General features: G+C 33.2%; 1 protein-coding gene across 1 annotated transcript; it reads left to right on the top strand.

Moving 5' to 3' along the window:
* Positions 1-1,958: 1,958 nt before the first annotated feature.
* Positions 1,959-11,326, top strand: TRIADDRAFT_56943 (uncharacterized protein; the record flags this gene model as incomplete). The annotated part of the gene is made up of 29 exons (XM_002113077.1): positions 1,959-3,086; positions 3,273-3,449; positions 3,653-3,778; positions 3,903-4,003; positions 4,162-4,288; positions 4,414-4,564; positions 4,878-4,882; positions 5,139-5,342; positions 5,429-5,522; positions 5,657-5,853; positions 5,944-6,335; positions 6,511-7,445; positions 7,550-7,692; positions 7,794-7,927; positions 8,044-8,103; positions 8,209-8,283; positions 8,652-8,718; positions 8,869-9,009; positions 9,115-9,222; positions 9,314-9,359; positions 9,494-9,606; positions 9,687-9,774; positions 9,914-9,987; positions 10,073-10,159; positions 10,240-10,412; positions 10,531-10,678; positions 10,788-10,852; positions 10,956-11,112; positions 11,234-11,326. The coding sequence occupies 29 exons, from the start codon at positions 1,959-1,961 to the stop codon at positions 11,324-11,326; spliced, it is 5,409 nt and encodes a 1,802-aa protein (XP_002113113.1).
* Between the last annotated feature and the right edge of the window lie 2,615 nt (positions 11,327-13,941).

The raw sequence follows: 13,941 nt of genomic DNA, 5'->3' as shown, positions 1-13,941 counted from the left end.
ATAAGTATTTAGAAATGTTGACACCAACACATATGAATTGAATATTCTAAATATTCCCACGATAACATGAAATTAATCAACATTTTAACCAAATGTTATCGTGTACAGTCGGCTATTTAGCTCGAAATAATACCGAATTAATCATGTTAACAGTACTATGATGAACGATAGCTTTAACCAGCCACGAAATCTTTCCTTAGCCAATTCTTCACTAGTGATATAAACCAACATAACGCTGCTAAATCTTAAAATCTGTATTATGTTGCTGCTTGAAAACAGTAACGAATCACAACTTATAACAAACGTACGAAAAAGTTCAAAGGTTAAAATAGCTTGAAATGGATCGAATTTCCACTTACCCCAGTGTAAACAAGCTAAACTAATCATTTTATAGCTACGCTATTTCAATTGGCCCTAGATCAATTCAATTTATATTTTTATTTCCGTTTGAATATTACAAGATTGATATAAGTAGATCGAAAACAGTAAAAGGGGGAGCAATTCAATGTGGAAACGTATAGAATTTTGGATATCGAGAAGCGATATTATTATAGTTAATATCAAAGTTATAATTGCTTACTGATACAAATATGATAGCTGTAATTCTTAATAGTACTTATGATCGCCAGCCAGCGCTATATTGACTATAGACGTGGGATGAAGTCGATAATCAATAGATCAATTTCTTACCTCCAATAAAAAGATTCATCTTGCTATATTTAAACAAAATAAACGCTAATTGTTATTGAAGGAAATTGAACGGTAGATTAATGTCGTATTGCTTGAAAAAGTAAACATGATATAGCCTATCGATTGCAAAATTGAGCTTTCTATCTAACTGTATTCGAAATTAATCCGATTAGGAGTGAAGTATTAACACTAGCTATTTTTATTTGCTTACCAAATGCAATTAAATCATGTAATGGGCAGTAACTATCCTACACATACTCTATGCAAATGATCGAGTCAAATGGTTCATTTTTGGATTGAAGTAGTAAAATTTCATCAGTTTATGTAAGATAACCTACACGATTTTGGTGCATCCTCTGTCATTACTAGATATAAAATGTTACTTTTTTAAACCGTTTAGCGTTGAATTAGAACAGCGGAACCCTTTCCTCATTCTCAACGTTATCCTATGAAGATTATAGACTTTCTGTAATTGCGATGCAGAAAACTTTTAAGATACATTATAGGACTATAACGTCTCTGCGCCTATTCCTTTCCCTTAAAATTCTTCTTTCATTTTTACATTGGCTAAGTAAAATTGCCGCACATACGACAATCCTGGAAGTATTTTGCTTAATTCTATGCTACAACTAGCAAAGCATTACTTGAAATTAAAGCAAAGATATCGTGAACTCAATACGATTATTAACTGGCCTTGCATCCTTTAGCTTGATGAATATCTCAGAACTTCTTTAGTAGATATTTATACCGTCGAAACAAATCAAGTCTCTCTACATTACCCTTAGGCAATATCCATCAAAAGACAATATCTATAGATCAAATTTGCTTCGTAAACAGATTACAACTATCCTATCGAATTCAGATCTTCACTTTTATACTATCAGAAGGCTATAAAAAGTAAACTTATTAACTACTAATTTAATACACATAAAGTCTGTACTGCAACTTCCTATCTCTGATGTAATGGAATGTTAAACCATACAGTGTCTTTAAGTTAAGAAAATTACTTTCTTCGACCGATTACTACCGTATACGCTAATATTACCTTGTTAATTTAAAATAACATTCAATAGAAGGATATGTTGTATGATGCATTTCGATCTTTCATTAATATCGAAGCAAATAATAGTCGTATCAATTTCGCAAATATTCTTTACAATAATTCTCTAATGTCGAATTCAAAATTACGTTTGAACTTAATGATGTTATTGAATTCCTCCTCTAGGCATTTCATATTTTCAATTCACTTGCTATTCTCATAATTCAACATGTTCAATAACATCTGTTGGGTCTTACTATTGTCATCCATTGGCATTGCCTGTGGACAAACGCCAACGGCAACATATACCAGTCCTAATGTCAATTCAGTTACTTTCCAAAATATGGATTTAGATGAATCAGCTGGGCGGATTTACATAGGTGCAAAAAATGCAATCTATTTGTTAAATTCAACCACTTTAACGATACTAACATCTGCTTCAACTGGGCCTGTACAAGATAGTCCATATTGTGCGCCATTGCCTGATTCATGCTCGTCTTCACGCAATTTAAGCGACAATTATAACAAGATTTTAATAGCAGATACTAGCGGTCAACGACTAATCGTTTGTGGTAGTGTTAATCAAGGTCGTTGTCGTATTCGACAATTAAATAATTTGGCTCTAATTACTAATACAGTGCAACCGTCGTATTTCGTGGCAGCAAATCAACCATCAGCATCGACATTAGCTTTCGTTGGATCTGGCGTACCTAATACCACAAAAGTCCTTTATGTTGGAGTTCAATATACTCAGCGTAGTTTCTTTAGTAGTGCTGTACCAGCACTGGCCGCAAGAAGTTTATATCATCAATCTAGCCAAAGCGATTTATTAAATTATGCTAATTTATTACCCTCAGAAAGTAACATTAAATTCACTGATAGGTCCTATGAAGTTCAGTATATTAACGGTTTCTCACATGGTGGTTATACTTATTTCGCAACTGTTCAGAAAGCTGTTACTTTGACATCAACAACAGCGAGTATTGCCAATAATTATATATCCAAGTTAATACGTCTATGTAATGGACCAAATCAATTTCAGTCCTATGTAGAAACACCTTTAGAATGTCGTGGGGCTAATTCTAGAATCTACAATCTATTGCAAGCAGCTTATCTGACGAAGCCTGGTAGTAGTTTAGCAACATCATTACAAGTCTCAACATCCAGCGATATTCTTATTGGTGTTTTTTCGGCATCGAATGAAACAAACTCTCGATTTCCATCAACCGATGCTGCTGTTTGCATCTATACCATGCAAAGTGTCAGTTCCGTTTTTTCTACTAATATAAATAACTGCTATGGCTCACAGATTTTGGTAGGGCTGCCATACATTGTTAATCCGACAGCACGATGTCAGGTAAGAAATATCTAGAAATGATTTTATTTCAAGCATTTATATTGGAAGTGATCGTCACCATGCAAATATCATGACAAATCACGAATGCCAAAGAACATGCCAAATTAACATTTTGCAAACAGATAAAATAAAATTAATAGGATATACAGTTATACCTAATATGATTGTATTTTCGCATATTATTAGGTTAGCCAAGTGCCTCAATGTAGTAGTCAAACCAATCCAGCCATTGGTGGATCTCAATCAATTTATGGGCAGGCTTTACTAGAATTAAAGCAGCATATTATTACCTCCATCATTGCGACGCCAGTTCGTAGTAACACTGTTGTATTTCTAGGAACCAATAGCGGCCATATCTTAAAGGTAATTCATTTAATTATCTAGGCGCGATAAATTAAAAACGATAGTTTAAAGTAAGCCATAACTTGGTACTATATTGAACAAAATTTATATATAGTAATATGTTCATTATCTAGTATGCAATAGAAAAGATAAACGATCGATTTTTCCACCGACTTTACTTAATGTCGACTAATATAATATTATCAAAATTATTTCCGCTCTAGTTACGAGTCAACTCAGCAACAAGTGCATCTCAATATCAAGATCTAACAATTGATCAGAATTATCCAATTATTTCCATGAAATACACTAAGAACAAGAATAGCATCTACACACTATCCACAACTAAGGTTAACTAGGGAATTTATCACCTATTTTATAGATATGCTTCTTTTATGATAGAAATTAGCACGATAAACATATTTCCAATATTAGCGCTTAACGAATCTCCATCAAACTACTATTCTGCTTTAGCTTGTTTTAATCCCAGTTCATGACTGCAATACTCACAAGAATTGTGATAACTGTATGAACTCCAAAGATCCTTACTGTGGATGGTGTACCATTGCTAATAAGTAAAGTTGTAAATTTTAAGATCAATTGATCAAGAATTATTTTAAGTTACTTAATCCAGCATAAATAATGATAGTATTATAATCCTCTTAATCGCTGATATGACGATATCATTACTCTATATTTATTGTAACTAAAGCTAAAACTGTATGATGACTAGGTGCACAAGTCGCTCTGGCTGTTTTACGTCTAATGAAGCATTTTGGACTCAGTCCGGAACAACAGCTCGATGTGTAGATTTATCATTAGTAGTGCCTGCATCGGCGCCAGTTGGAAGAGTAACTTCGGTAAATAAGTCTTATAAGTGATATTTAATCAATTTCTAGTTTCCATTTACAGCTCATCTTGAGTCCTGAATGTATTTTAATTTATTACTGATTCAAAAATTTATGGAATTTTTATGTATATTTAGCTGAAGGTAAACGTAGCCAATTTACCTACTAATACACAATATCAATGTCGGTTTGGAAGCTACGGGACTACAGATGCTGCACAACTAGTTGATGGTGTTCGTTGCAATACACCTTCTAGTAATTTACTGCCAAGTATATTAGGACCTCAAGGTTTGTTCTATCTTAATACTTTTGGCTTATTTCTTGAACGCTTGCAAGATTAAAATTGCAAAAGGAGGTTGGGACCAAATCAGTGATTGCTTTGTAACTCCGATATAGATAACATCATCATTTCGTTGTCGGTGGTGGATAGATCAAGCACCTTTACCGTTGCTACAACCTCGTTTACTTTCTACAATTGCAGCGTTAATTACGTTTCGTAAGTAACACTATTCACTATAGTTCGATTAAGTTTAACAACGGCAGCAGAGAATTTTTAGATCTTTAAAAATTTACGGAGTTTCATTTCTGCTTGCCCATATAGGTGTGGTAAATGTTTGCAAAGTGTATACAACTGTAATTGGTGCCCACAAACAAACCAATGTATCGATGGAAGCACAAGTTGCACGTCGTCAATTTCTTCAATCGATGTTAGTATCTTAAGTTTATAACGTTAAGGAGAATATGAAAGTAATTAAATCTGTTTTAATAGAAAAGCAAATTAGGATGAAACACTGAATTCGATTATAGAGCTACAGCTAGCTAGAGTAATTTCTTACCATATATGCGCGTATCTTTAAAATAGGGTTGTCCAGCTTTACTTAATACTACAGTTTTATTATCCATTGGAACAAGAAGAAACTTTAACCTTAATGCACGCAATCTTCAACCCATCCCTTCCGGTAATGTTGGCTATGAGTGTTTATTGAATGTTGATGGTACCCAGTTGGTATTATTAGGTAGAAGAATCGCCAGCAACTCGCTAGAATGCATTGCTCCACTTCAACCGGTATAGTATTTAATAACTTTGAGAGAATGGATTAATTTCAGGCAACTATTAATACTAAAAATCTGATATCCATATTATTTTAAAAGTATAATTACGGTAAATCCGTGGAGAGTATTCAGGCAAATTTGCAAATCCGATATCTTGGTAGATTATTAATCTATAATGAAGGAAATGTTACAGGTAATCATCAAAATAGTCTATTCAAATAATCGAACATTAATGGCTGGAATAATTTAATCTATGTCATCAATTTATTAATTACGTTACTATTAAAGTATTGATGTTTCCTTATTATTGAATATTTTAATTTTTAGTTACTTTATATAATTGTCGATTTGGTCGGAGTGATTGTAGCGTATGCTTAGCTGCTAAGCAAACCAAAGGTTATGATTGCGGTTGGTGTCAATATCCGTCGCAATCACTGCAAAGTTCAATCTGTACTCATGTTCAGCAGTGTTCCTTTCCTGGAAATATCCAATCCCAATCATGCCCTGGCCCTAATATTAACTCGGTATATTAAATAGCTACACCAGATTTACATTTGTAATATATAACCTAGTTTCATGATCATCTTTAACTAATTTGAGCTCTATAATTAAAGGTCATGCCACTACGGGGTCCAATCGAAGGGGGAACCGTTATCAATATTACTGGCACTAATTTAGGTATCCAGTTCTCAGATATAACCCGCATCACCGTAGCTGGCTTAAACTGTAAACCACTTCGAGATGGATATGTAGTCAGTTACAGTATTTACTGCAATACTTCTGCCAGTTCGTCGGATATACAAGGGCAGGTTACTGTGAATATCAGAGGAGTTTCAGCGTCATATATTAGAAATTGGCAATATGTTAGAACGAGCGTCAGTAGTATCTATCCTTTAAAAGGGCCGGAATCAGGAGGTACCAATGTCAAGATTACAGGACAAAATTTAAATGCTGGATTAACAGCTAAAGTGATTATCGCTGATAAAGCTTGCAACATAACGAAAAGGTACGTAGGTGTAGTTATATCATACAGCAAGAGATTATAAGCATAAATAGCTCAGAATTTAATAGTGATATCCTGCGAATGTAATTAAATAATTATTTACTGTTATTAATTTGAATCCTACTGTGCCTAGTTCCTTGAATTTAAATTTTAAATTTTATAACTAATGTTCTTGTAGAACTGCAACGGTGATAGAATGTTTAACAAGCCAAACCAATGTAACTGGTTCATCCCAATCTTCTAAGAGGAGTATCATGAAAAGGGATATTACTAGTAGTGTAACTGTTCAGATCGATGCTGCAGTAATTACATCAGCTCAAAAATTTACCTACACTGAAGATCCTACCTTCGTAGCAATGTATCCTAATAGGGCTTTTCCAGCTGGTGGGTTAAATCTTACCGTCTATGGAACTAATCTCGATAGTGTTATATCACCTCGCATTATAATCTCGACAGGAGTACAGCAACAGACAACCGCATCATCAATATGTAATAATAATTTCCCAAATGGAGCTATGATGCGCTGTCCATTTCCCAATATTACAGAGCTGTCAAACGGACTAAACTCTTTCACAGCTTACATATCATTAATTATGGATGGTGTTACTAGCTTAAAACAGCTCTATATTTATAATGAAGAAGGAAGCAAACTATATTATACGCCTAATCCAAGTATCAATGCGTTTGCTAACGATGAAGCTAGTGTTGGAAGTAATCTTATTTTGACAATGACAGGAACGAATTTAAATCGTGCTGCTAATACAACCGATTATAATATCTTGATTGGAGGGCAAAAATGTGCAGTATCTACACTGAATCAGACCCATTTAACTTGCACAACTACTCAACTTCAGTCTAAAATTGTACAAGTTACCGTTACTGTGGGCAATTTAATCTTTCGACCGGGGAAAGTACAATTTTTTTCGGCTGAACAACAAATCAGAACAACTATCATTATAGCTGTAACTACATCAGTGGCAATTATACTAGTTATTATCATACCACTAATTTTCCTTTATCGAAGGAAATCGGCACAAAATCGTCGAACGAAAGAAACTTTACAAACGCGCTTAGATCGTATGGAATCACAAGTCGCTCTAGAATGCAAAACTGGTATTTAAAATTGATTTTGATATAGGAATAAGAAATTGCAGATAAATTCATACCTATAGCTGATTGAGCTACGTTGGAAATAAAATGACTTAATTTTTTTGCAGCTTTCGCCGAATTACAAACTGATGTTTCTGAATACTTGAAAAGCGATTTATCTAATTTTTCCATCCCATATTTGCCTTTCAATGGCTACGCAATCAAAATACTATTTCCAGATAATGAGGAATATGCGGTGCATCATTTCTTGGTAAGACGACACCTATTACCACTACACTTTATTTATATATTTGATCTATTGATTGTTCATTGAAATTAATATACTAATTTTAATTTATTATTACCAACTAGAATCAACGAGAGGGAAGGCGATATGATGACGATGATGCAGTTCTCTTATTTGCAGATTTACTATATAAGAAAAAGTTCTTAAAAATTTACCTTCATACGATAGAAAATCAGCAAGACTTTAGCATGAAAGACAGGTAAACTGTTGCACGAAAATTCTCTTATCTTGTTTGGCATAGTTTAATTTATTAATTATTACTAAAAATGAAATTGAATTGTTTATTTTAATATTAACTTCATGTATTCGCCTTAGGTGCAATGTGGCTTCTTTATTAATGGTGGCCTTACAGCATCGGATGGGTTATGTCACGGAGTACGTAGACTAGCTATAGATGAATACAGGGAAACTTCTAAACGCTGATATTTTTCATCAACACTAGAAACTAATATATCCATGTACATCTATTATTACACTTAGAATTTTGTGCCACTTACTGCGAGAATTAATCCACAAGTCCGTTGCCAAAAATCATCCAAAATTAATTTTAAGGAGGTATGAATTCAATATTGTTTATGGCATAGTAACTTCTACAGTAGATAGCTTACATTAGCATTACTTTTGCTTACTAAGTTACGAATAATGGTTAAATCAAGAGATCTTAAATAGAAAATTATAAATTATATTATATATTTCGTACCAGGAAATATTTTACTTTCTAAGCTATCATATTCAGATATGATATATTTATACTATTAGCAAAGATTAACGGATATTCTCTAATAGAGAAAGATATTATGAGCCAAATTTAAGTTTACTTGCATTATATCTCAACAGTAAGCATTAGTAAAGCCTAATTATTACTTTTATTCTCCTATACTTATAAATATACCTTACCATATACTCGTTTTCTTGATAAACAGAACTGAATGTATCGCTGAGAAATTGCTAACAAATTGGTTGTCTTTCTTCTTTTACCCTTACCTTTTCGTAAGTCACACATTTCTGGCTAAATCGTCTGCAAATTACATGATTAAAAATATTTATATTAGTATCGCTAAATCTTTACAAATCTTCTGTTGCAGAATAAGCTATATTATGATAGAATGAAAATTAAGTCATTACACAATTTTATTACAGGGAAGTATCGGTGATTCTTTATACGTTTTATATCAAGCAATAAAGCAACAAGTTGATAAAGGTCCAGTCGATGAGATTACAGCCGATGCAAAGCATTCCCTGAGCGAGGATAAATTAATCAGACAAAATATTGATTACCAAGTAAGTTCGAGGGGTAATATATAACATGTGAACAGTGTCTATTCCGTTAAGAAACTCGTATGGAATTAGATACAAATCATTTTTTAAATTTTCAACATTTTATAGACGTTGACGCTCTCCGCTCACTTTGAACGAACGACGGAATTGGTTAAAGTGCTTGACTGTGATTCCATCACTCAAACGAAAGAAAAAATATTAGATGCCATCTATAAAGTATATCATCAACCATTTATTATATTTGTATCGGTATTGCCTGATTAAGTGCTAGCACTTACTCATTTCATTTTATTCTTTAATTACACAGAGTGCAGCATATTCTAGACGTACACCAGCCGAAGAAATTGATTTAGGTAGAAATACTCGTATGCTAATTAAAATAAATTAGCGCATGCTTTCAATTAATTATTAAATGATGACAACTTAGATAGATTAGTATGATCAATAAATTGAATGTACTAATTTTAATTGATGCCAATGTTAACAGAATGGATACGTGACACTCCGTCTGGATTGGTGAGAATTATTTTGAAAAATGAAGATGACAGCAGTAATATTTCTGGCCGTTGGAAGCGAATTAATACTTTAAAACACTATCAGGTACCCTTGATCAAGTAGTTGCTCTATATTAATATCGTGCTAAAATTTTATATAACTTACGCGATTTCATTTATCGCCAGATACCAGATGGAGCCTCTGTAGTTGTTATTCCACGTACCTCTGCTTCAAGCTTATCAGTCAGCAGTAATTCCTCGACAAGATATCCTGGTAAACTATTTCTTTAGGATTTCTCTATTCTTATACCACTAGAATAAATATAAATATAAAACAATTAATAACTTATGTAGCTATGATAGATTGCCTATAGTATATTTGCCTAAGCTTTTATTCGACTTTGTGCATTTAGTTTCATCACGTAGTCTCCTTGGTAGATTATCAGTCGATGAAAATGGTGAAACACATTACAATTTATGGCACCTGGTGAGCATAATAATTATTATTAAACAGTAAATTTATCAGCTTCTGGTTGCATTACGTTTAATAACCTTCGTTAACATTATTTTAGATAAAACCAATGGATGAAAACTCTACAGATCCAAATGCTAATAAATTGGTCTCTGAAGTCTTCTTAACAAGATTGCTATCCACTAAGGTAAGAAATCATATAAAATTTAAAATTTTTATTCCTGTTTTACAATGTTATTGATAACTTTTATATCTAATTCTTTATAGCATATTCTGCAAACGTTTGTCGACGATCTGTTTTCTCAGATGTTTACCGTTCCTCAAACGCTATATCATTTCCCCAAAGTCATCAAATACTTATTCGACTTTCTTGATTATGAAGCTTTTAAACTAGGATTTACTACTGAAAATGATGTTGCGCACACCTGGAAAAACAATTGGTAAATTTAAATCTGACTATATAGAAAACTCTTGCTTTCTTTACACTGTATTAACTAATACGCATTTTAAATCTATTACAAGCTAAATAATCATACTAAACTCTTATGGTATTTCTAGTTTACCGTTGCGGTTTTACATTAACATTGTTAAAAATCCACATCATGCTTTTGATGTCAATAAATCTGGTACCGTTGATTCATGCTTGTCGGTTATTGCACAAGCTTTCATGGATTCTTGCTCAATTACGGATAACCGTTTAGGAAAGGTAAGGAGACGTTTTAACATAGCGTTTTCTTCATTTCGTATTTATATATTGATGAAACGTAACTTACTATAAGAATAATAACTGATTATTCTTTAAAATATTTGAATAGGATTCACCATCAAATAAGTTATTATATGCTCGAGAAACGTCTGATTATAAAGCTAGAGTACAAAAGTACGTAACATATCAATGTCTATTTGAATAGATAGCGATATCTTTAAATATTGTAAAGTAAATATGGATGACATATTAATCATTATGCGATAAATACATGTAGGTTTTATGCTGATATACAATATATGCCACCTGTTTCATTGGATGAACTCTTGCATACTCATGAAGATATGATGCGAAGATTTAGAGTTAAGAGAAATTTTAATAGTCTAAATGCCGTCCATGAATTATTCACGTATGCGACAAAGTATATCACTGAGGTAGGCAGTCCGATATTAGTGTAAACAGGAATTTATTTTCTCCAGCGCATTAATAGTTGATTACATGTTATGAACATGAAATTCTTATGCACAGTCTCCATTTTCTTTACCAAAATTATAGTTAAGACTGGCCTTAGAAGATGCCGGTATGCCAAGTTTAGCAGATAAATTAGCTCTGTTGATAAAGAAATCTAAATACGAAAGTGAATGTTAATATATGAGCGTATTAATAGATAGTTCAACAAATGACAATTTTTTTCTTGTATCCACCGCTTTAATAATTTTGTTGTTATATATATATATATATTGACATGACCTTATGCTATAAAGAAAGATATCATCTAACACACCGTATTACTGGCATAGACTATATGCTATAAGTATTTTGAACTATATGATTCATTGCTATATCAGCAGCTTTTCATAGTATAACTCTCTCACGCTTTGATATAGTCCATATTAACTACCGTAATGTACATTTTTATATAGCCTTGTAGAAAATTTGATTTATTATAACACTGTATTTTGTACTTGGTACGAGATACTCTTATAATAGATTGCAAATGGTATGATTTTGTACGTATTTTACTATTGAAATGGTCGTTCAACACTATCCTATTCCTACGTATACCCATTCCTTGGTGATTAGATGGTAATTTTACCACAACTCAATGGAATTTTATAAGTCATGGAAGCGATGCTTTAGGCATATTTTGCCATTCATCTTTTATACTCAATATACTGAATGTATGTGTATCATCACTGAAAGCGTCGAAAAGAAATTTTTACAATTGAATTTCAAATCGTTGAGTTAACTACCGCTTGATAGAATTAATTAATAATGTGGCTTTACTGGTATAAGTTTACATTGACAACTTTATTATTTGATATTGATATATAGAAATCGTAAATAATACTAAAGTGGTATGTGATGGTGAGTCTGAACGTTCTACCATTGTATTATGATAATGATAAAGTTAATAAAATGAAGTCAATACAATTTAAAGAATTAATTTCTACTTATTTTCTAGTTTCTATATCTCAAATTTTTCTAGTAATGATCGGTTATAGCACCGATTTACGGGCAATGTTACCAAAGTGTATATATATATAACGGACAAAGTTGCAAGAATAATGATATGAAGAGAATGATTGCGATATAGTGTACCATTGACTAGATACAATTAGCCGTTAAAGATACAGTAGAATACTACGGATCGATGTCTTCATTTGGCTGCTAATGTTATTAGAGAGAAGAGGTTCTGTTATACAAAAAATTAATTTTAAAACTTGCCTTCGTTTTAGAATACCAAAATTAATTACAAAAAAATAGGATAATAATTATTAAATGCATATCAGGGAAGCAATACCTATTGTATGAACTAAGCGAATGGATTTCGTATAGGGCTAGTGAATCATGGAATCATTTCGTGGATCGCAATAATTTGACAAGAGGGGAAAATAGCTTGAATTCATGATTACTACGAGGGGAAATGAACATTAAGTAATCCTTTGGAGAATTTCGTTGACAATACAACGATTGGAGGCATCTAGGTTGATATGAACAAGGATAAAAGTAATAGCCTTTTTCATAGACTAAAAGTGGAATACGTGTATCAAAAGTGACACAAATTGCTGTAGAGCTTGATCGATGCTTATTCAATTCTTGTTGATCAGATATCGAAAGTCATATCATTGACTAAATCTCCTAGTAGTCCATGGTCAAAGTAACGTACAAGTAGAGCTCGATTATTACTACCTAGATTCCTCTTTCGGCTGTTTTGATATCAACATGATCGAAAGTGATACTAACTAAGCACTACTACCGAAATCGTCTATCACACTCTTGTCATCTATCTGAATCTTAGACTTGGTTAATGTCAGTATTGTTGCCCACGAAAATATACAACTCTACCCTTGATATCATGGACTACTACAGTAGAATACCGAAGCATCCAATTTGCAGGCACTTCTGAGTAGAAGTCTCTCGAAAGTGATACTAACTATGCACTACTACCAAAATCGTCTATCACACTCTACCCTTGATATCATGGACTACTACAGTAGAATACCGAAGCATCCAATTTGCAGGCACTTCTGAGTAGAAGTCTCTCGAAAGTGATACTAACTATGCACTACTACCAAAATCGTCTATCACACTCTACCCTTGATATCATGGACTACTACAGTAGAATACCGAAGCATCCAATTTGCAGGCACTTCTGAGTAGAAGTCTCTCGAAAGTGATACTAACTATGCACTACTACCAAAATCGTCTATCACACTCTACCCTTGATATCATGGACTACTACAGTAGAATAGCTAAGCATCCAATTTGCAGGCACTTCTGAGTAGAAGTCTCTCGAAAGTAAGTGCCTGAAATTAGGATGGCAATCCATCAATTCAGACAGACAGAGTTGTAGTGTAGCACTGCTTTCCGTCCGTCTGTTTACTGATCTACAATTCTATAATCTACATTGTACTGTACTGTACAGTGCCTGACTGATCACTCTTGGACGGACAGACATTTTCTGCTTCATCTCACCAAAATACTGTGCCAAACACTTCGCTATGACACTACTTGAGTATGAAGAGAGCCGATATAGAAAATAGACAGCGAAGATCGATACTACAGTAAGTGCTGTTAATCTTTTTGATATGGACAAGACCTCATTTGGTCAAGAAAGTCCATCCGTCCGAGGGAAAAATCAGCCCAGGCCTACTACGCAGTGAGTTCACACAGGCTGTACTGAGTCAGTATGGACTACCAAAAGAAGAATCTGGGCTGATGACTCTTGGACGGACAGACACTTTCGGACTCACTTGGTC

Source organism: Trichoplax adhaerens, genomic scaffold, assembly GCF_000150275.1.
Source record: "Trichoplax adhaerens TRIADscaffold_5 genomic scaffold, whole genome shotgun sequence".
Lineage (NCBI taxonomy): Eukaryota > Metazoa > Placozoa > Uniplacotomia > Trichoplacea > Trichoplacidae > Trichoplax > Trichoplax adhaerens.
Note: the sequence above shows the minus strand (reverse complement) of the source record. Positions and strands in the feature narration are given on the sequence as shown.